At 38.4% G+C, this 24,977-nt stretch overlaps 1 protein-coding gene across 4 annotated transcripts in view; it reads right to left on the bottom strand.

Annotated features, from left to right (window-relative positions):
- The window catches only part of LOC116625425 (protocadherin-15-like), a 1,687,848-nt gene that overhangs the window by 103,514 nt on the left and 1,559,357 nt on the right, over window positions 1–24,977 (bottom strand). For all 4 annotated transcript variants that reach the window (XM_032393940.1, XM_032393941.1, XM_032393942.1 and 1 more), the window contains one exon: window positions 1,902–2,029. In XM_032393940.1, the coding sequence (XP_032249831.1) occupies window positions 1,902–2,029 (128 nt within the window). The remainder of the gene's footprint in view (window positions 1–1,901; window positions 2,030–24,977) is intronic.

Here is a 24,977-nt window from a genome sequence, read left to right as displayed (position 1 = left end):
GACTGCCTTGCCATATTAAAAATCTCCAAGAATGAACTCAAGATTTCTGCTACTGCAGTACCTGGGAGAGGGATGGGGAACAAGACCTCAGAGTCATTCTTGATTTCTCTCATGCCCCACATATAATGTCAGCAAATCCTCTTGGCTGTCTTTGACTCCCTCCTGACCCTCTCCTTGGCCGACCGCCGTGGTCCAGCCCACTGCCACGTCTCTCCGGGAAAGTAGTACACGGGGCTCTGTGGGTCCTCTTGTCTGAGAATACTGTTCACCACCCCCTTCCTAACCCTGCACAACATCCAGAATAATCCTCCTATACTGGGTTATGTCATAGCTCTGAATAAAACCCTTCAAAGACTTCTTCTCTAACATATTGAGGGTAAACCCCATATTCTAGTCCTGGGCTACATTTCCAATCTCATCTCCAAACAGTCTTCCAGCCACGCGGACCTCCAAGCTCCCTCTAGCTTTAGGGACTTAGCAGTGGAATGAGCAGCACGCTCCTGACCTAGGAATCCACAAGTCTTGGTCTTGACCACAGGACTTTGTATTAAATAGCTACCAGTTTTATTCAACAGTGACTTGTTTCTTTCACTGGTTTGTAGTACTGGGGTGGTAACTCTTTTAGTTTGTTTTTTGAACTGCTCTATGTTCAACTTCAAGAACAGTACGCACTGTGAGTACTCAAAAAATTTGCTGACTAGACGAATGAACTGAATCAATCAACACTTCATAGGATGAAATAAAATAGGATAAAAATCAACTCCTTTGGAGTTGCTTCTTACTTGCAAACCATAATATGATTTAGATATAATGTGACTGACACATTTGTGGACCACTTTTGGTTCTAAGTGGTGATTCAGATCAGGAGTCAGTTTTTGGCACTATGAAGGGGCTGTTTTGCAAACACATTATACATGTTCATTTGCTTGTTCATTTTCCTCTTTCATACTTTGTGTGCATAAGATGATAAAGCTATATGTAAGAAGAGTTCTAATCGCGGTTCTCCTGGTAACAAGAAAAGAAAGGCAACTAACTGATCATGAGTGAAACTAGAGGCAACCAACAGTTGGATTTGCCCAGGGAAATTTAGGTTTTATGTGTGTATATTAATGCTACTTAAAAAATATTCTTAAAAATACCTTCAGAAAAATAATTGTAATTAAGAATATAAAATGCTGGGATGCCTGGGTGGCTCAGCTGGTTAAGCATCTGCCTTCAGCTCAGGTCATGATCTCAGGATCCTGGGATCGAGTCCCACATCGGGCTCCTTGCTCAGTGTGGAGTCTGCTTCTCCCTCTGCCCCTCACCCCACTCTTGTGCTTTCTCACTCCCTAACAAATAAATAAAATCTTAAAAAAAAAAATTCTAAGTAGGTTTGTGATTTTTTTTCTCACATATCTGAGTATTTTTTAACTTTTAATAAAGTGCTAAAATTATCAGTGTTATGTTTTACATGTTTCAGATTTTGAATTTAAAAAAAATATTGCAGAAAAAATAATTTAGTACATTATTTCTTCAATTAGAAAACAGTAATTTTATATTTGCCACTAGAAACTCCACTTTACCAATCTTTGGAGTTTTCCTGAATTAAACCTATAAGAGGCATACAAATCTACTGGGAGCCATACATTTTAATGATTTAATATCTTATTCAGTGTAAATTATCATAAGTAATTTTTCCTATTTTCGTAGTAAAAATAAAACATAAAAGTTGCACAGTATTCGCCTCATAACTAATCTGCAGTATGGCTAATTAAACCCATGTATCTGAGTTTCAGACTTTTGTTTAAACACCATGAATAAGTACTCAGTCAATACAAACTACATGGTTATACTTTATCTGCAGAGTCTGAGCTCTTTGTTTTAACGTTAGCTCCGTATCTTAATAAATTTTCTCGTACCTTAACTCTGAGCACAGAAGTAAACATCCTTGCATCTTCAGATACACCTCCAATGTAGAATTTTTTCTGAAACACTGGGGGATGATCATTTTCATCCTGAATCTCAATATACACTTTAGCCGTATTGCCTGGAGGATAAGAAATAATATATTTTTAATTGGTGGCTATTCACCAGAAAAAATGCACTGGAGTAAATACCTATTATACTTTCTTTTTTTTCTCTGAAACAATGGAAATGGCTTAAATCAGAAAGTCATTCCTGAATGGCAAGTCTAATCTCCCAAGGTCCACAGAGGACACGGATAATGATGTTTCTGGCATAATAATGTAAAGTTGCTGTTATTTCTTTGAATTACAGTGTCTTGGTAATTCATTTTACTTGATTTAATAGGCACTAAAGTATTGTGTTCTGCTAATTTTAATGAAACAATTCAACTGTTCACGCTCACAAACACTTCACACACAACACCAACTACACCAAAGTGACACAAACCTATAAACACCTTATAAGACAAGCTGACATCAACTAAAAACAGATTTTTTTTCTTAAATATAAAACTAGCAATGATATTCTTTCAGTTAAAAAACATACAATTTTTTTAAAATTTTAGGGTGAAAAGTAAACAGTCGTTGGGTGAGGGGCTTATTTCCACAATGAGAAACCAAGTTTAATCATATGTTACAGGCCATCGTTCACCCACGGAAAAGATGTAGCTGGAGAGATCACTGTCCTGTGACTCATCAACACTGATGTGTGATGTCTACCATACTAAATATACCATAAGGAACACATTTCATCATCAAATGTTAGAATCTCACCCCCTCAATCATCATTCCTTTAATTAGAAATGTAGCACCTGTCACTAGTCCACAAATGACCCTTTACAAAGAACCCGATATATAAAAATAACTCGGGGCGCCTGAGTGGCTCAGTCGGTTAAGCATCTGCCTTTGGCTCAGGTCATGATCCCAGGGTCCTCAGATCGAGCCCCGTGTTGGGCTCCATGATCAGCAGGGAGTCTGCTTCTCCCTCTCCTCCCCTCTCCTGCTCTCTCTCTCAAATAAATAAATAAAATCTTAAGAAAAATGTTTGAAAACAACTCACAATCCAGAAAAAATGTGGAATAAGTGGGTAATCATTTTGCAACAGGTAGATTGAAATGATAAAAGTATTCTGATGTCTTACCAACGTGAACTTTTTTCATATATTTCACGTAGCATCAAATATAGGGCAATTGAGCTACAAATTATTTATCAGGGATACCCTAAAGTTGTTGCTCTGTCCTATCCCCGACTACATCTAACACCGATCCACTAGCATGGCAGGCACATCGTGGGTGTACAATATATCTGTGTTGACTGAATGCATGAAGGTATAACCTGCATTGTCTTAGAGAGAACTGAGAAACAGGCTGCTTTCTGCTTGCCTGAAAAAGGTCAGAGACGCAAGAGAGTTATCATCCCTGAGGTTTTAACCCTACCTGGCTGCTACCCATTTAGTTTCCCTCTTATTTGTCTCGTTCTCACCATCCCTGACCTGGAAGAGTCAGAATCGAGAGGAGGGTGTGCTAGGTCGAGAAGGTGCCAGGAGGGAAGCAAGGCTAATGGCAGAGTTTGCCTGCAGTGCGGGGTCGGGGGGGCTCTGAGCTGCACCCTGGTTGGCCACCAGCCTAGTTCCGCCAAAATGAACACCACTTTCATCTTACTAGCGGACCATTTTTATTTCTGGAATCAAAGGACCTAACAGCTCTCAATTTAATATGTTTTAACAAAAGGAATCCCAAACTACAATATCACCTTTAAACATTTTTTTTTTTTTATATTCTTAATTAATGACCACATCAGCTATGGTCCCTATTGGCAATATTTGAGAAAGTGAAGGCTGATCTTAAACTCACTGCAAAGGAATAAATTTATGCTCTGAGATTTATCTGCTTTTCTCCTGACACTTTATAAGATGATGACAGAAGATTAAGGCCCAGGCACAAACATATTATGCCATCAGGAACAATTTGTGCTTTAGCAAATCTTTTAAAAAGCGAGTATTTCCTTAAGTATTGGGGAAAACAATGTGAGAATCAGTGTTGTAATTTAAAGTGACACTTACATGCTAATAAACATATTACATGTATGCATTTTATAAATTCCCAGAGAGACTGCAGTAATATAATTTTAAAATACCAGTTTAGTAGTTACTAAAAATCTCTAAAATTAACATCCGTAGAAACATCTAGATAAATATCTACTTACACTAATGATATTCAATGAGTGTAAATTTTCTGTAAAATAATTTATCCTGCTTTAACCAGACTCAAGTTTTTCAAGATTTCCTTTTATAAAATACTCATCTCACAAATATCATTATTACCATGTAAGATATCATGCTTTCGTATCAATTGTGCTTAAGTCCATATTTGCTATGAGACTGATACAGAATTGAACCACATTTCATTTGGTGCTTTAAATCATAAAATAAATTGTGATAGTATTTCTAGGCCATAAATTGTATGAGGAGAGCAAGCATGATGATGGGAGGATAATCACAGGACTGAATTCCTGTTTGAAATTTTCTTGTAATTTTTATTTGCTAGGTTTGGGCGTTTTTAACTTTATATAATAATAATAATAAAAAATAGGGCGCCTGGGTGGCTCAGTCGTTAAGCGTCTGCCTTCGGCTCAGGTCATGATCCCAGGGTCCTGGGATCGAGTCCCACATCGGGCTCCCTGCTCGGCAGGAAGCCTGCTTCTCCCTCTCCCACTCCCCCTGCTTGTGTTCCTGCTCTCTCTCTCTCTCTCTCTCTGTCAAATAAATAAATAAAATCTTTAAAAAAAAAAAAAATAATAATAATAAAAAATATATGTCTATGTAACATAGTACTTCTCTCAGTTTTTTATTGGTTGCTCTTCTTCTTGCCTCTAATGTCTTTTCAATATGATATGGGTTAGTTTCTCCTCTTGATTTTTAAAATATTTGCCTAACAACCCTGCAGTTTAATAAAATTGTACTGGAATTGGATCATAAATCTGTGCTACTGAACTGCATAACTGATTTCTAACTCATCTGTCCGGAAAAGAAATGGAAAGAAAATATTATAGGTATTTTATATTTACTCATTTACTTATTTGCTGTTGAGTTCCATGTAAGTTTCATCTTGGGTTATTTTTATACCCAATAACTTTATCATAATCATTACTGCCTTACTGCATTTCACACTAGAGTTTTGTGTGATCACAATTTTATTTTATTTATTTAATTTATTTTTTTAAAATGTCATTTTATTTTAAAGGTTTTATTTATTTATTTGGGAGAGAGAGACAGAGCATGGCAGGAGGGAGGGGGCAGCGGGGAAAGCAGACTCCCCACTGAGCAGGGAGCCCGATACGGGACTCGATCCCAGGACCCCGGAATCATGACCTGAGCCGAAGGCAGACATTTAACTGACTGAGCCACACCAGTACCCCTTAAGGATTTTATTTTAAATGACCTCTACACCCAATATGGGACTTGACCCCCACAACCCTGAGATCTAGAATCACATGCTCCACCCAATGAGCCAGCTAGAAGCCCCCACAATTTTATTGAAATAGGAAAAAAAACACAGCACCAAAGGGTAGTTAATAGTATAATTCTTTTTTTACATCTATAGGAACCTATTTAAAATATTTTTCATTTTATTTATGACTTTGTCCAACATAAACATTTTCTTATTTTGATAGTTCCTTATTTCTAATTAGAAGTTGAAGAATTTAAGCCCAGATTCACATCTTCACATGGTCTTCCTATGTCCAGCTAAAATTCCATACTGGGAACTAATGGTTACTGGGTGGTGTGTGGTGGGCATCGTTCCAAGATGTACAGGAGAATACAATCCAAGAGACAGAGCTATTATCACAACTATTGTTATTCTCAGCTTCATGCAGAAAACTGACATGAGAACGAGGTTAGGGGCTGGCCTGTGTTCTCTCTGGCACATGGTTGGGCTGAGACTGGAACCCATTATGGGACAATAGGATGCAAGCATGGACATCTGCTTGCTGTTGCCTCTAGCTCCTTGGGAAAAGGGCACATTTGTGTGCCCTAACATGACTGAAAAGAAGTTTCAGATTTATTGCTGGCAACACTTTTGATTGATTTCAAACACTTTAAAGATTATAGTCGCAAACACCTCGCATTTCTTTAATTTCTCACAAGGAGCCTTTGTACCTTGCAGGTACCAGCCATGCCCAAGACACCCTCACTGACGCCCCACAGGTCATTTCTTCCCCCCCCCGCCATGTTTGAGTTCCCACACAGCCCTCAATACTGTCCCGGATGACTTTAGTGCAGTGTTTATGATCAGACTCCCCAGTTACCATACAAGTATTTGATGGCCTGTTCTAGATCACATTTTTATTGAACAAGTAAACACACAAATACATTCACTGATCAATAAATTTTAGTATTTTGCCTTTGCTGGTTATGATCCCAGTCCAGTCATTCCCCCTTAGGATAATAAATTTTATGAGTTTACAATGTGTTGCGTGAAACACAATGTTGCCTTATGTGCCTGGAATTTACCTGCTCCCAGTTTAAGAAACGCCCTCTAATGGTCAGGGGTCAGATTTGGCCAGAAGATAAAAGAATATCTTAAGGATACAGTTCCTAAGGTAGAAAATGAAGTGGGAGGGGGACTCATGGATGAACCTGCAGGGCATTTTGCCGAATTAAGTCAGACAGGCAAATACTGTATGATCTCACCTACACATGGAACGGGGACAAGTAGAACTCATGGAAATGACAGTAGAGTGGCGGGGGACATGGAGGGTGGGTGTTGATCAAACGGACAAATGTTCAGTGACAAGATGACCGCGTTCTGAGGCTCTAGTGGGCACCATGGTGACTGTAGTTTCTCATACTGCCTCGTATATCTGCTGAGAGTAAATCTTAAATGTTCTCACCACACACACACACACACACACATGCACATGCATCCATGTGTGCACAGGTGAGTCAATGGACGGTAACCGTGTAAGGTGACGGATTCAAGAACTACCTTGATTGTGGTAAATCATTTCACAATATATATGTATATCAAATCACCATATTGTACACCTTAACAATTTCATTTCCCAATTATACCTGAATAAATCTGGAAAATAATTTTGATAGGTCTAATCAAAGACTGTAAAATAAATACTGGGGAGTCACAAAATAAATCAAATACACCCAGGTGGTTTAATCCCCAGAATGTCACTCACTTAGATGTTCTAACCCACGGACATGCCATGTGCATGACACCAGAAACTTCCTTGGGTTACATACTTTCATGACACTTGTGTAAGGACTCAGGACTATATCCTGATCTTCCACTGAAGTTGGGTTTTGATGATTTCAAAGGCAGAAACTTGGAAGCAACTCTGATTTAAATTCCTTTAAGAAAATCCACTTTTTATCTTTTCAGAAGTATTTGCACAATCTTTTTTTTTTCTTCTCGTCAACACTATATCCTTTATTTAAGGTAGCTGTGAAGCACATAACAGAAACGGGAAAAGGCAGAGGGAAAACAGGAAAGTGGAAATGGGAGAACAGTGTGAGAAGAGCAACATTACCTGCCCTCCCCTTCCAGGTGAGACCACTCGAGGATTGGGAAGAGCTCCACAGGGGATGAAGGACATTACAAGCTGGGGGTGGATTTTTTTGGCATGTGTTTTGGTTAAAGACATTATACTCTTACTATGCACTTGGGGGCTCAGTGCCTCATTTCCCTCCCCCAAATTGACATTTTTTCCTCCAATTTTGTAGGAGAGAACCTCTTCTTTGGGTAGCACATTTGACTTCAGTGAGCCAAGAAGTTCCAGAAGTGACCGCTCCGGTGAGGGGATGTGAGATACCTCCTTAGTTTGCAGAAAGAGAAAATAGAACTACTTAACAGTAAAGCTCAGGAAAGAAAGTAGGAGTCAGAACAGAACCTCAAGGAACAGCCCTCTGTTCCCTTAGGCAATCTAACCAAAGTGAAAGGTGTTCAGAAGAGTAAGTGACCTTCCAAATACCATTAACTTTAACTTGACTCCATGTTTTTCTAGACCAAATTTACTTTGGAAGTATTTTTTTTTCTTTCTTTACTTTCAATAATTAATTCTGGGCTGTTAGTTTTCCCAGGAAGCCCCTAGTATTCTCAAGATCAATCTGTATCTTCTATGCACACGACAAACCTATTGCCTACATTGTACTGGGTTCTCAAAAAAGACTTTCTGGATGGTGATCCAAGGAGTTAAAGCCATGGTCCTCGGCCATGGTTGATTTTGCTCATCTGGAGACATTTTTGGGGAGGATAGGTAGGGAAATTTAGTAGGTAGAGGCCAGGGATGCTGAGAAACATCCTGTCATGAACAGGACAGGCTCCCACAGCAAAAAAAATTTTCCAGCCCAAACTGTGGATAGTGATGAAGCTGGAAAAACCCCAATTTAAAATAAGAGAGAGAGGTTAGAGGAGTTAAGATAAATGGGAAGATTATGTGGATATATAATGACACCGTGTCTTGAGTCTACCTGCATGCACACGTCTTTAATGTGGGACTCCATCCAAACAGGGTGAAATTAATCATACGATGGTATCCCCATTTTGGTTGAGTTCTTTAAAGTCAGGGGTTAGAGCCTGTCACTGCCTGTTGGCCTCTGCTCTTGACATCGCCTCCAACTGAAATGCCCTGAGCTCCAGGCACATCTCTAATTATCACTGATAAATACATCAAAGAAATAATTACTGCGATCCTTAGGATTATGGGAGCTTAGTCTGCTTAGAAAACATACACTAGACTCTAAAACATTGGAGGCAATGGCGGTTTTTCTTATTGTTAAATGTTCTTCATGGTCTAATGCATTAAGGTGACCATGTATGAGCCAGCAAGAGAGGTGTCACCAGAAACCAACCCTGATGTCACCTTGATCTTGGACCTCTAGCCCCCTGAACTGTGAGAAAATGCACTTCTGTTCCTTAAACTACCTTGTCCCTGGTATTTTGCTATACCAGCCTGAGCACACTAACACAATGACAAAGCTAACTACTAAAAAGTTGAGATGTTTCTGAGCTAAATGCTTTTCTGTGCATTACTTCAATTTATCCCCATAATAACACTGTTATTGATTATCCACATTTTGTCCATGCAGATAATGGGGCTTGGAGAGATTAAACGAGGTGTCTAAGATTGCACAACCAGAAGAGGCAGAAGATTCAGACCCAAGCCTCTGACAACAGATATTCCTGACCATTTCACTTAATGGCCTCCCTTCAGTTTGGGTAATTTTAAAAACCCAATGTAATCCTTAAACCTCTCTAAGTTTGTGATTTATGGGGAGCTAGGACAATCTGGATCAACTGGCATAAATTTTTAATTTATATTTAGGTATATGTACATTTATGCCTAAAACCACAGGAAGAACTAACATTTCACTAGGCAATGTCTAAGGTTTTCTAAGTTTTTAGAACTGTCTGGTGGCTGAGAATATAGTGATAGAATGGGGCAGGGAAAACAAGTCTACTTCTCAACTGCATCAGGAAAATGGTTAAAGACTATGTAGATAATCTGGTTTAAAATTAAATCTGCTCACTGGAAGTGTTTCTATATATCCTTTGCTGAAAATATCCTTCATTCCTGCTTCATGGGAACTTGGGGCAAAGTAGAAACACCATGAATTCAAAATGAAAAATCCTGGGGTGCCTGGGTGGCTCAGTCGGTTAAGGCCAGACTCTTGATTTTGGCTCAGGTCATGATCTCAGGGTCGTGAGAAATAGCACCACGTCAGGGGGCTCAAGATTCTCTCTCTCCCTCTGCCCCTCCACTCCTGCTCATTCACTCTCTCTCAAAACAAAACAAAACAAAAAACACCGCACCAAAAAAAACAAAACAACAAAACAAAAAAACAACAAGCAAACCAGAAATCTGCTTTCTACATTCTGGAGTTCCACACCAAAAAAAAAAAAACAACAACAACAACAAAAAAAAACAACAACAAAACAAAAACAAAAACAAAACAAAAAACAACAAGCAAACCAGAAATCTGCTTTCCACATTCTGGGGTACTTTTTGAACAAATCGGGACAAGAAAAAAGCCCTGATTTTCTCATCTGTAACTTTGTTGAAAAACAATAGGCTTATTTTGGTTATTAAATGTTATGATGGACAAGCATGTACTTACCATCACCATAAAAATGTAAAGCAATAGAGTTGTTGTCCATAAAAAATGAAAAGTGTTTTGGCATACATGCTATTTTCAAAACATTTGCATAGTGGGTAGATTATATAAAAGTATATATGAGTACTTATAATACTATATATGTATATTTTTGGATAAGCATGAAACAAGAAGAAATATTGGTTTTTGCCCCTGTCTCCTAAAACTCCTTGTAATTAGGGGTGCGAGGAGAATCTTTTGTTCTAACACTTAGTCTTTGGCCCCATTTCCTGACACAGAGCTCCTAAGGAAGACTTAATTTCCCAAGTGATCGGAGCATCTGACACGGAGCTTCTAAATCCCTTGGAATTCCTGGGTGAGAGGAATGTCTTCTGTTCTAATGAGGCAACTCTTGCTCGGCTCCAGGATGGCTCTAATCACCAGAGAGCCCAAGCCGTTATTAGAAGCTTGGAAGCTGAACCATGAGAGACGATGGACTCTGAAAAACAAACAGAGGGTTGTAGACGGGGCGGGGGGCGGGGGGGATGGGTTAGCCTAGTGATGGGTATTAAAGAAGGCACATTCTGCATGGAGCACTGGGTGTTATACTCAAATAATGAATCATGGAACACTACATCAAAAACTAATGATGTGATGTATGGTGATTAATATAACATAATAAAACACACACACACATACACACACACACAAAGAAGCTTGGAAGCTTCAGGCCCACTGCCCATTCTCTGCAGAGGGCAGGGGGGCTAGAAATGGAATTAATAATCCATCATGCCTTTTATGTGATGAAACTTCCATAAAAATCCCCATAATATGAGGTGCAGAGAGCTTCCAGATTATGAACACATCTATCCACTGGGATGGGTGGTGCACCCAGAACTCCAGGGGAAGGAAGCTCCTTTCAGACTTCATCCTCTGTATCTCTTCACCTGGCTGCTCATCTGTGTCCTTCATCATGTCCTTTATTATACAAGAAACTGGTGAACGTAAGCAAGTGTTTCCCTGAGCTCTATGAGCTGTTACAGCGACTGATTGAAACAATAGGGGGTCATGGGAACCTCTTATTTGTAACCAAGCCTGACATAAGTTGTGGGTAACCTGAGAACCTACTATTTTCAGTTGGCATCTGAAGTGGGAGGCAGTGTTGTGGGACTGAGCTTGACGTGAGGGGTCCGCTCTAACGCGGGTGGGTGGTAGAGTGACATTGAACTGTAGGACAGCCGGCTGGTGTTGCAGAGAACTGTGTGAGTGGCAAGCCTGCACATCTGGTGTCGGAGGTGTTTTAAGGGTGCTAGGAGCATGACGGTGAATGAGAAACACACAGGAGTGCGCTCTCCTATGGGATATGTTAGGATCCTAGCAAACTTATTCGATCATTATAATAAATATAATAAATCATTTAGAAAGAAAAAAATGACTTTATATCTATAGCATATAACTTAGTAGCTGGATTTATCTTCTTTTATATAAATATAGTTTTGAAATTTTTTGTGAAAATTATGGACCATATGTCCATGAAAAGGACTAGTGGGTATCTGACGAAAGATTTTTCATTTTAGATCAATCCTAGGCTCCAAGGACCTCAGATTAAGAACAACAGCTGCTTAGAAATGCCACTTGCAAAACAAGCTAGATTTTCAGTAACATGGAAAGAGGTAAATGAATCATGGTATGTTCACATGGTAGAATGTGAAACAACCACTGAAATGATATTTTTTGAAGAGTATTTAATAACATAAAAATATTTTTGATATAACACCAATTGGAAATACAAGCCCCAGATTCTAAACAGAGAATGCATGATCAAAATGTGTGTGTGTTTGCATGTGTTAGCATGTGCATGTTTGTGTATGTGCGTGTGTGTGTGTGTGTGTGTGTGTGTGTGTGGCCACAGGAAAAAAGACTGAAAGAAGTATGCAAATTTTAAAAACATTCAGAAGTGTAGGATTATACATTATTTTCTTCTTATATATATTACCTTTTATATAGTAATAATATTTTTATAATGAAGAGAAAGTTAGTATTAAATATGTTGAAAGGGGATGGGAAAACAAATTATGAAAAACATAGCATTCACAGAAATGAAAAATCTTGAAAGAAACTTCATTGATTCCTTTGTGTGCTTTTCCCAAAATATCATGTCATATCAAAAGAGCCTGGGGAGACAACGTGTGCATCTCTACTTTTTCTGCATCGACAAGCTTTGGCAGATGCTAGTCAAGCATGTATTTTCCCCCTGAAATAAAATAAATTTGTTTACTTGTTTGCTTGCTTGTAAGATGATATTTCCCCAGGCATATGTGACTTCCTTGTGAACACTTAACCAAAAAGCAATGAATAAAGAGAGAGGTGACCCTGTCAAACACAATCTAATTACTCTTTATCTGTAGATCTTTGCTTTACTCATTAGTCATCTGGTACACAACATATTTAATAATTAGGTTTTTGCAGAAATTTTAGAAGCAATTTAACAACAACTATTTAATGCAACGAACAGGCTAATTTTAGTCCTTAGGAAGTACTTAATGAATACTTGTCAAATAGGGGTGCTTAGTTCCTGCACTATGTCATTACATGCAAGCATTATCTTTAATATCTTCTAAAATTTCTCAGAGGAGAAAATAATTTTTTGAAGCAACATAAACTTATAAACTCTCAAAAGTTCAAGTAATCAGCTACTTAAACTTTCAAGCATCAGTCACAGTAAAAATGGAAGCTAACTTTTCATTATGATAGAATGCAAAATCTAGCACTATAACTTTGAAGTAACGAGTCTCTCCTCTAGGACTGTCCCCACACTGCCTACCTGGGCATCTCAGTCAACCACACTTGGGTCCCAATTGATTGTTGAAAAAGTAAAGTAGAATTTTTTTTTTTTTTTTGATTTGTCTGCCCAACATCCTATCCCCCCTTATTTTGGACATAGAACTCCATCTTTTCCACTTTGAGTTACTATACCTCCATTTGTCTTATGCCCTTAATGGAGTTGTTATTCACAATGCTCTGCATTCCAACCTTATTCAAGGGTACTTGTGTCAACCTGGGTTCGTCAGATTCCCCCTCAGTCTCCTGATCTTTGAGCTGATTGCCATTTGCTTGAAGGTTTATGATCCCAGGTGTCTTGATGGCATTGTCCAAAAAAGCAGTGCTTTGAGTTTCTGACCAAGATTGCCAAAGCTTATTGGTGTTGTGACCTTCTTTAGATCCTCTTCAGCTTCTCCTCTGATTACGCAAGCCACCAAGTACTTTTCTGATAAGTTGTTTTTAGTAGAAGTCAGTCAGAGGAGGTTTGTTGCTTCTAACCAAATAACCATCCTAAGCACAGTTGGAAACAATTGATTTAGTCCACATCAGAGAATGGGGACTGTACCTTCCTACCTAAACAAAAAGTTTGGATTTTCCCTCTCAAGGTACCAAAAGACATTATTAAATGCAAATTTTCCATTTAGTGTTGCAAAACTTAAGTATTAAATTTTAGCATATTTTCTCCTTTGTCATCATGAATGATTACATTATTTTCCTCGCTCTTTTTGGAAAATATTGTCCAGTTTTTGTACATACATTATCTGGTTGTCAATCAAGATAAGGGTATTCAAATCTAAGAATGTCAAAAGATGGCCTGACCATGTTTCTAATGTGTCACAACCCACAACCACTGGTTATATGAAGAACTTCTGGAGAAACATGGAATCTCTATCTGCAATAAGGAGTAGATGAAGCACTTTCGTATGTGATTTCAGTATGTGATTACGATATGTTTAAGGGTCACTCAAACACATCACAGCTAGTAACAACAATAAAAATAGTGATAATTACTATAGCTTTTTTATTGGGTGTTTCCAGCATTCTAATAAGTAATTTGCGGACATCGCTTTGCTCAAAAACCTTAGGAGGTATAGACATATTTATTCTGATAACAGTATTGAAGATTCTAAAGCTTAAAGATGTTAGTAAAGATCAGAGATGTCTATGGAACCCAGATCTATCTGAAACCTAAATCAGGGATCTTAAATAATTCCTCATATTAGATTTTTCGATATCTGTCTTTTCTCTGCTGTTCTGTTAAGGTGATTTTGATTTGGAATGGTTGTACAGGTAAATTATCTGTGTTATAACATTTTCCTTCATAAATATTTTTTACAGAATTTCTCTTTACCTCTGGTCCTTTAGTATCATGTATTTCTCAGCATTTATGGAATATCATCTAATAGGAATCCTTTATAAATGAAATTGAGTTGCTGGACTGGTTAGAATCTGTCCTGTACATTTTAATAAAACATACATATAGCAATCTCTATTAGGGAATCTTGATGCAAGCATATGCTATAAATTAATAACTGGAAACAGATTTTCAAAATTGAAAGTGACAACATTTAAAATAATGATTTCCTTGAATTGTTTGTCTATAATTATTTTTAAGCTACTACATAGGGGACTAATTAGGTACAAGATACCAAGACAGAGAAGGGACAAGATTGATGAATTGAACTTATAAAAGTTCCTGGGGATAAAGAATGAATTAGCCTTGGAAGAAGAATTGTCTACTAGACTTGAATATTGAGTATGATTAAAAAGAATGACAGGCTAAATTTATGTTTTTTTAATCTTTGAAACCTAGCATTCTCAACATTGGCTTTTTAATACATGTAATAGATAAATTAAACTGAAAGGCATGCTTCATAAATATATAAAACTAATAAAATCAGGGAATGTTTAAGAATATACTAATTGTGCCTGTTGTGCAGATAAAACCAAGAAATCCTTTACCTACTATAATTTCCCTGTTTTCTTCCATATACAAGTCTTCTCTATTCTACGTTAACCATCATCACTGCACGGCCCAGCTAAGTGCCATCCATCGTAATTTCTTTAGCTGCATATCTTCTTGAATATCTGTGATGTTTGATGTTTTTGCTCTGCTGCCTTTCTTGAAAGGCCTCAGTCCTTTGGACAAATTTTACTCCTCTTTTCTATGGCCTCTTCAATTGGCTCTTCTTTTCTCTCATTCACTAAATGAAGGGGTTCCTTCAAACTCTTTTGCTACTCTTCTCCCCTGCCTCTTCCTCACAGGGACAAGGCCAGAGGGCCCTGGGGGCTCATTAATTCTCCTCTTTGGGCAGATTAACAAGTAGACAGGTCATTATTGGATCTCTGTTGGTTCAATGGATCCCAACTGCCTCTCCCCGGTACAGGCTGCTTGGCTTTATCAGGCCCCTGCTTTAGGCCTTATTTCCTTGACCAGGAAGATCCACTGTTACATGGTCAATGAATTTTTCCTTAACCTCGTTTCCAAATTCTCTTTACATATGTAGAGTAGTACCATTATGAGTTCCCTGATTTTAGCTCCTTTTATGGTGTGTTCAAGTATGTGTAGATAAAAGTTCTCTCTGTGTGTTACAGAAGCTAGAGAGGTGCTTTTTTTCTTTGATGCCTTTCTGCCTGATATCCCCAATTAAACCTCATTTACATTTATACCATGTGATGCTAGTGATCCTTTGCATAACAATATCCCTTGGCTTAAGTAATCATTCTATATGACATCTTCCAAAATCTATAAGCCAAGTCTTGAACATCCTTCAAAAGTTCAGTTCCTTATTTCCAACTACTTTCTGGATTTAATTTATGTTACCCAGGATCAAAAGTATAAAACTGTTCTTGATTTATCTCTTTCTCTTTATGGCCAGTCATCAAGACCTATCAACTTCTCTCTTACACATGTCCTACATCTTTCATCTCGCTGGCTGGTGATGGTTAATTTTATGTGCCAACTTAGCTGAACTAAGAGAAGCCCAGATAGCTGGTAAAATATTATTTCTGAGTGTATCTGTGAGGATGTTTTGAGATTTGAATCAGCAGACCAAGCAAGGAAGATCAACATCACCAATGCAAGTGGGTATCTTCCAATCTGATGAGGGCCTGAATAGTAGAAAAAGATGGAGGAAGGTCAAATTTGCTCTGGGCTTGAGCCGGGTCATCCGTCTTCTTCAGACATTGGTGGTCCTGGTTCTTGGGCTTCAGACTCAGACGGGAGCTCACACCTTTACCATTATCTCTGTTGGTTCTCAGGCCTTTGATTTTGGACTGGAACTATACCATCAGCTCTCCTGGGCCTCCAACCTGCAGAGTGCTGATCACGGGGCTGCTCAGTCTCCATAATCACATGAGCCCATCCCTTATAATAAATCTTTTTCTGTGTCTTAATTAGTCCTGTTTCTTTGGAGAACCCTAAGTCCAATACTAGTTCAGGCCTAGACTATTCTTTTAACATTCATTCTCTATTCTTTCTCTCTCCAAGCTATACTATGTGCTGAGTTTACTTTTGCCATGTTATTTCTCTGTCCCCTCCCAAACAAACAAACAAGCAAAGACTACAAACATTTATTCTCTTTATCAGTATTTTAAATATTGTGAAAATGCACACACACAGACGGACATACACACGTGCATGCATGCACACACACACACTGGGAACATCCTGAACATTCAGATTTCTGTTATTTCCAGATACCTGAATTCATTAGGTTTTTGGGGAAAAATACAAAAATTATACTTTTAAACAAGCATCTCAAGTGACTGTCATCAGGTAGTTCAAGGACCATGTTTTGGATGGCACATTTTTTTGAACAGCTTTTTGATGTTTCCTTTATGTCTTCCTATGTTCTCACTCTGCTCTGGACTCAACTTTGTAAAATCCCTCCCCCAAGCATTTCCTTCCACTTTTCTCCCCTAATCCTCTGTCCTTCCCTCTTCCATCTGCCCTAACAGAAGGGATTAGCAGACAAAACCAGGTATTACTTAACTAAAGTCTTCATTTCCCAGCTCAATCAATAAGTGATTCAATCTACCACAGTGATTTATTTTCTTTAAACTCAAACCAGGCATATCTATGCTTCTCTTAATCAATTAGCCACATACTTTTTTTTTTGGTGTTACTACTTATTTTTATATGTATGCATCATGGTTTCGCCACTAGAATACAAACCCTTTGAAGACCATGATCTCACCTTGTAGATACTTATCCCGTTACAGAATTTAGAAAAACACTATGCCTTCTAAGTACTGAACATATCTGTTTAATGTACAGTTTTATCATGATCCCTATAGCAGTACCGTTATGTTTCAGGGGCCATGTGACAGGAAACATAATCATATTAGATGTGTTTCAAAAAATAAAATGAGCACAGTTGTTGCAAGTAAAAAATCACTTATAAAGTATTAGTCTGAAAATGTAATGACATGTATATATTACTCTGAAAGTTTATATAATATATAGTTATATATATACACCTCCCACACACCCACATATATAATTGCTTAGCTTCCTTTTTCTTACCTATCTCTCAATGTGTCTATTAATATAATTTAAGATATTGTTCTTAAAAATAAGGTATACATCTTTCCTGAATAATAAGAATTATAGTCTAGGTTTTCATGTCTTTTATATAAATTATCTTGGCTACATGATTGTAATCATGAACACTAGCATTAGTCAAAGAGTAATAATAATTGCAAGGGAAACCACAAAGCCTTACCAATCCATGTCATGGAATCAAAGATAAGTGATACCTGATTTTAGGATCAAAACAGCACAGTATTCTGTATTCCATGCTGTACATCTATTTACCACTTTTATTTTGGAATGCCCTAGATTCTGTTATTTGGCCATATATCTAGCATTTTATTATCACTTCATATGGTGAACTCATGAAGTGTTTTTGTAAATGTTATACAAGTCACAATCACTGAGAAGAATAATATTATGGTTCTATTAATAATTCCAGGTAAGAATTACATCAGTGTTGGCCAAAGTCAATCATAACAAGATCTAAGAGTTAAGTACAATATGATTTTTAATATAAATAATAGATGTCCAAAAGGTAAAGTTGAGTAGAGCAATAGAAAACATAATAGCGTTTCTTTGATAGAAAGCATTAGAGCATGGCATCAAATATAGCTAACCAGGCAAATTCTCTATTGCCCTGGCAAAGAGATATTCACTATTTCCCCCTGAAATAGATCTCCTCCAGACTGTCATCCATACTACTCTCTCCTTCATGATCCATCTCAAACTTCATATTCTCTGAGTTTCTGTGGCGGAAACTGAGGCACTACAAAATTGGATATCACATCCTTGCCTTTGAGAACTCACAGTTCCCCACGTGACAGGGACAATGGGTGATTAAGGAAATGTAAAGAACAAGATGAGTTTTAAAATGAGCCTTGTAAAAGAATTAGGAGTTTACCTGGAGAACAATGAAGGAAGGACCTTTTAGACAGAGCGAACAGCATAAACAAGAACAGTAGGGTAGAGCGAGTCCTTGAGATTAAGGGAAAACACCTCTATCAATAAGGAGACTCGGAGATGCAGGGACCTAGGAAATGGTGAGCAGGATCAAGAGCCCCTTCCAGTTGAGAGGATAATAGCTAAGGAAGGGTAATCCTACGCACATTCCTTCTGTGTGGCACTTCTCCCCATATGCTTTTTATTTTTTAAACATAATGCTGGAATCTATTTTTGTCTAGTTAATGGGTAGTTTTGCCTAGTTTTTTTTTTTCTTCTAAAAATAATCCATCGGTAAGTTTGTCAGCTTGTTAAAGCTGGTCAAGGTAGAATATGTCACTAATATGAGAAAAGAATGTTCACTTTCCATTTGTTATAAGAGATATAAATAAATAAAATCAATCTAACAGCTGTCTAAATCTTAAGCAAAATATTAAAAAGACTTGTGCTTCCTTACTCTATAGAGAGGAGCTGACCTTGATCACATAACAACAGAGTGTGGAGGGCCAATGGCCGCACTCATCAACAATATAAAGAATCAATGTATTTAGCAGAAAAATTCTGATAATTCCCCCCCTATCTTTAGGGGCTGAGATAAACGTTATGCTTATGTTATCCAGATACTTGCTTCCGTTTTCTTTTTCTCAAAATGATAGTTCCGTAATGTATAAGACTTAACAGATTTCACTTCTGTGAATAGTTTCACATGCATTTAAAAGAGCTTAGTTGGCCTCTGTTGAAATGGGAGTTTTTCTGAAGCAAAAGATACAGAGTTTCTGTTGCATAATTTTGGGACTTCCTTATTAATCAGATGATTGTTGCTCTCAGAAACAAAATATAAGGTAGCAAAAATATTTGTGAATCAGCAAATGGGCTCCATTTGAATCTCAGTTTTTAAATTCTGCCTGGAAAGGCAAGGAAAAAATTAAATTATTAACTGTATGAATTAAACAGAAGTTCCCAAGAATAAAGAAATTATATTGCCTGTCTTTAGGCCGTACAGCTTAGTATAAGTTAAGGAGAACAATTTTATGCATTCCTAGACTCTTAAATATTTTAGTTTAAATTGACCATGGAAGTCATATAAAATGTTTTCCTCATGGGGGCGCCTGGGTGGCTCAGTCAGTTAAGCGTCTAACTTGGGCTCAGGTCATATTCTCAGGATCCTGGGATCGAGTCCCGCATTGGGCTCCCGGCTCATGCTTTTCTCCCTCTCTCTCTGCCTCTTCCCTTGCTCGCTCTCTCTTTCTCAAATAAATAAAATCTTTAAAAAATGTTTTCTTCATGGAACATGATTTTTTTTCTTCCTAAAACATGTGAAGAAATATGTATTATGATCTGTACTCTCATTTAGAAGGGTTGATCTCACATCTTTGTCATCGGTTCAACAAATCACTTTTGGGGTCAACGGAAGAACATTGCCTCAATGCACTTGGTTTCCGAAATGGATTAATAAAATTCCATAACCATTTTTAAATCATATTTCCAAGCAAAGTTGTTCTGCACAATTGTTTTCTTGGACAGATAAATGTTTGTTTCATTAAAAATGTAATTGTTTCAACTGTGTATTTATATAAGATACCTAGAATGTGAGAGACAAAAGTACAATAAAGGATATAATGGTATTAGCTTTCACAAAGTAGTCTCCAAGTTTTATTTTTTATTTATTTATTTTTTTTAAAGATTTTATTTATTCATCTGAGAGAGAGAGAATGAGAGACAGAGAACATGAGAGGGAGGAGGGTCAGAGGGAGAAGCAGACTCCCTGCTGAGCAGGGAGCCCGATGCGGGACTCGATCCCAGGACTCCAGGATCACGACCTGAGCCGAAGGCAGTCGCTTAACCAACTGAGCCACCCAGGCGCCCCAAGTCTCCAAGTTTTAAAGTAATAAAGTATGAATACGGTTTCTAAAATCATGGTTATATTTTTATAGAACAAATATAAGGCCTTGAACATATGGGATTTTAGGACCGAAAAAATGAACATGTGAGATGCTGCGATGCCACCCAACTTATGCGAGGAACACTTCTTAAGTCAGTCAATCATGGCTAAAGAGTCATTAGCATTACTTGTCACAGACCTTCTGTTTGGAACCAGAAAAGCAAAGGAAATGAAATGTATTACAAGCCCTTGTACCCTACAGCAAAACTATAAAATGAAATCAATAGCGTTTGAGTTGTTTTATCACCAGTTTAAAGTTTATCTTAATTGTCCTGTCATTTATTCCTGATTGAAAGGCTAGTTATTGAATCAAAACACAATGATCTATTTATAAAAAGCTGGGTTTTTTTCTTCCACATTTAATGATAATTATAATTTTACCATAAAAGAAGAATTGCATTTCAAATGTGGAATTCCATAAATCAAACTACACAGCTATGAGCTAGCTGTAAAGGTGCAAATTATTGCTTTTGCTCTATATCAAGATTAAAAATATGGTGATGACTTTGTGGTGGAAATATTGACATCTGTTTTGGGGAGGTTCCTGCACACAGGCCCCTTGGGGGTCTCTCTGGGAACAATGATGTTCCATCCTGAAAACCCAGGAGAGACTGAGGAGGTCTGAGGAGACAGAGAACATAGACACAAAAGAGGACTCATAGTTTTAAACAATATTAAAAACATTTGTCTTTCACTCATGAAATGAAGATACTTATTTAATCAATAATAATGCTCTATGGGAGCCAAGCAGGAAAAATACGGATACCTGACTGAATGGGACCAGCAGAAGAGAATAAAACCTGGGAACCTGGAGGATCAGAAAGTTTGTCGTGCAGGAGAATTGAGAAATCACCCTCCAGAACTTTCCAGAACCCCTACAACATCACACGCCACAGGGGAGCTCCAGGCCCCCTCCCAGGACTGAAACTGTGTCCTGGCTCTGTGTCTTCAAACACCCACCCGAATCCTGGCGATGCAGAGGGCCCGGGTTTGCTACAGTCTAGGGGTCATGGGCGGTACATACGCTGCATGTTTGCGTGCATCCTTCTGATAGTCGCATCCCTTCACAAGCTGGCCTTTGTTTTCCAGACTTGCTCATCTCCTGGCTAAGCCTTTATTGAGCATATGTTTGTGCTATACCTTTTAGGCTCCTGGAAGCTATCAATACACGTAACAGACAAAAATCCCTACCCTCAAGGAACTTAAATTCATTACAAGTGTTTTAACCATATTCTGCTCTCCAGCCATGCTCAAATGGTGTGCTGTTCTTGTGTCCAGGCATACAACACAAGTCTATGTTGTCTCTTCTACTCTTCCTTTTATCCTGCTGATTTGAGCCCATCTTTTTCCTGCTGCTGAATAAAAGCTCAAGTTACTCGTGATATTTAAAACAAAAACATTTTTAATTAACAGAAAGTACTATAATCATGGTTAAGTTAAAAAAAAAATCTAGTTCAATATATTAATCAGTACTTCCAATTTAATTGAAAGGTAAAACTTCTCTTCCGTCCCAGCTTAGGCGTATTCCTGGAAAGTCTCCTGTCTGCTCCTTTCTTCTTGATTCATCAAGCTCCTCACCCCTTCCCTAGCAGGTGTTTTTCTCACACAGGCTGCCATCTTCTGGCTCCTGAGGTTGAGGAGGAAAGGTAGGTAAGGTAGGCAGGAAAGTTCCAATGTAAAGATCACTATAGGGAAATGGTGCCCGTGCCTTTGAGTCAGACCGGTGTTTGAAGCAGAGACTGTCAGTGGGGTGCGTTGAGCTATTTCAGGTTTGGGACAGCTATTTCAGTTGGTTTCCTCTCATCCCCTTAGTAGAAAGGCAGGTCCATCTCCGGCTTTTAATGTTTGCTTTTCGCCCGCGTCCAGGTGATCGTACTGCACATCTGCAAAAGCTAGCACTCACCTGTGTCCCAAATCTGGACCTTGGGTAGCATTTTCCAGCTCTCTGCCCGTGTAATTCTGCAAGTGCAGGCTTGTCCTGGGGTGGTGGCTGCTCCTCTCTGCTCCAGCCAGTAACAGCTTGTCTGCACTACTGCCCCCTTCTGACAGTTCTTGGACATGGACACCCTGTGCCCCTGAGACACGGCCACTGAGGTCCCACGCGTCCGTAATGTGAAACTTGAGATGGAAGAGTTTATACTCTCACAACCTCCTTTTCTGGGGATGGATGTGTTGTGGAGCAGAATGCAAACACAAGTTTACAACCTTTTCTTCCCAAAGGAATACTTCAGATAAGACCATTGCTAAATCTCCATTCACTTGATCGTGTTTACTCTCCTTGGGAGTAAGGGTTTATACAGTGGTGAACTGCTGGGCTGTTTGTCTTATTTTAAATATCTTTGACAGCCTCTAACTATTTCTTGCACATCTCTGTCATTTTAGGTCTATTGTATCTTGGTCCTTTTTCTAAATTTCCAATTGAATACCGAGAGTTTCTCATCATTTCTAAAATGTGCTCTCTAGTGGTGTTTGGAACTGTCCTTTCAAACTTCCTCTGCTCATTCTTCAGGGTACAGCTTACAGGTAGGTCTGTTTGCAAAGACATCTCTGATCTCTCAGGTGTTAGCTGCTCACTCTTCTGTGGACACATCGCCATGGGCGCCACCAGCCACCACGCCCCGTGAGAGTGTGGCGTGACATCATGAGTTGTGTATGTGTCTGTCCCGCACTGAATAAAGGGATCCCGAAAGCAGCAACTTCATTTCATTATCTCTGTGTCCTAAAATCCTATGACAACACCTGGCACATTATAAATGCTAAGAATTAATGTCAAGGCAGTGAAATGGTCTCACCCTCAAAGCAAAACAAATCTCTAAGTCCTGCCCTCCTCAGTGATATGCAAAGTCTAGAGCTTGTTGAATAGGAAGGAAGAGAAAAAGAGGACTCTATCATATTTGTGGCTTATGGGAATACATTGTAGTTCAACTGCTTTTATTTTAGCAGTAAGCTAATAAACTGGTAGACCCATTCTCTTCGTGGTTATTTTTCCATTCTGGGGAAAATTTGCTCCTTAAAAATGCTTTCCGTTAATTTGGACTATTTTATTCATCATTCCTTCATTCATTTGGTCATATATTTATTATAACTGCCCGAATGATTAATGGAGTTTAATGATAAAAACAGTTAAGAAAGGCTTAATTTATCTAGAAGCCCTGTTGAAAAATCTAAAGCACACGAGTGAAAACTTAATCCTAAACTTGGTAACAGGTAACAGTACGAAAACCTGAGAGGGTTCTAGAGCTCTCATTCTCTAAAAGTCTTCAGCTGTGAAACAGTTCCACTGATTCAACAATTGTTTCAAGTATCCTTGGATTGAGATGTGTATTTAGGGAGTTGAAGAAGATGATTGAGGTGAAACGTAATATCCGAATTTTCCTGAATCGTGCCTCGTTACAGTCAGGAATTTGAATGGCCGAGTATGAGGGACAGGATACCGCGGGAGTCTTGCACCTCCACGTGTCCTGTTGAGTGTGCCAAAACTGCACTGCTTGGACCGTTTTTCTCTACCAGGGACACAGAACTATTTACGTAGCTGGCAATTCTGAAAAGTGAGATAATCCTTCGCAGAAATGCATCACGCCGTCCGGCAATTTCCCCTATCTCTTTCTAGGAAGACTGCTATTGCTTGCTATAAAAGTGGCAGAGTCTCCAAGCTCCGTGTCCCCTGCCCCTACCGTGGTGCATTCCACTCAGGGCAGGTCTTCCCTGGCCCTACACCTGCCATGGGGTCTGGAGCTCAGGGACCCACGTCGTATGCTAGGTGCCACGTTGATACACCTGCTAATACTTTCATTGTGAGTAACAAGGTCCTTAGTCTCTGACCCAGGGGTTTCTTTTATCAGCAGCCATGGAACTAAATTATTAACCTATACAGTTATTTTTGTGGGAGTCTCTTGCTTCTAGGTCTCCTCACTATCCCATTTTTGTAATTAGGATAATATCCTAGCAATCAAACCAAAAACCCACAGATCATATCTCCAACTAAATACCACAACAAGCTAACCTCCAAATCACAGAACATGAGCAACTAGAGAAAACAACAGACGGAAACAAGATCTCTGTATTATCAGCAAATATGATAACAGCAACTGTTTTTAGGGAAGCTGAGGGAGGGCTAAGCATTTCTTTTGCCCTGAGAGCCAGTGAGTTTCAAAGTCGCCAGCGCGCATTAAGTGGACATCTGACTGAGGCAATAGGAAAGCGATAGAGCAAAACTCCACACTACAGAAAAAGGGGAAACCCTGAGAACAGAATATAAACTGAGCAGGACAGGTTCAATAGGGCAAAAAAAGAAAAAAAAGAGAGAGAGAGAAAGTTTCTCCAGTGAAAGTGGGAGTGCTGAAAAAAGCTGATTTCTAAAAGTAAAAGGATAATATTTCTTTTTATCACTTTGTGAAAATAACTGAAAGAATAGTCTAGAGCTAGAAAAGCTGTTTTATCAACCACCTTCCTTTTTTGACTGTAGAAAAAATAATTTCACCGATACATGAAAAATAGAAAAGGACCATGGTCAAAACCCACAAGGTAAAAAAAAAAAAAAAACAGTGATCAAAACAATGGCTCTTAAAAAAAATAAAGGTATTTAAAAAAAAAAGGCAAACTGTACATTAGTATTTTGAAACAAACTAAAATAGTTTATGAAAAGAAGAGAAGTCTTGGAAGAAAAACATGTATCAGAATTTA

The sequence above is a fragment of the Phoca vitulina genome, unplaced genomic scaffold, assembly GCF_004348235.1.
Source record: "Phoca vitulina isolate PV1807 unplaced genomic scaffold, GSC_HSeal_1.0 scaffold78, whole genome shotgun sequence".
Classification (NCBI taxonomy): Eukaryota; Metazoa; Chordata; class Mammalia; order Carnivora; family Phocidae; genus Phoca; species Phoca vitulina.
The sequence above is the reverse complement of the archived record's forward strand: the minus strand, read 5'-3'. Positions and strand labels throughout refer to the sequence as shown.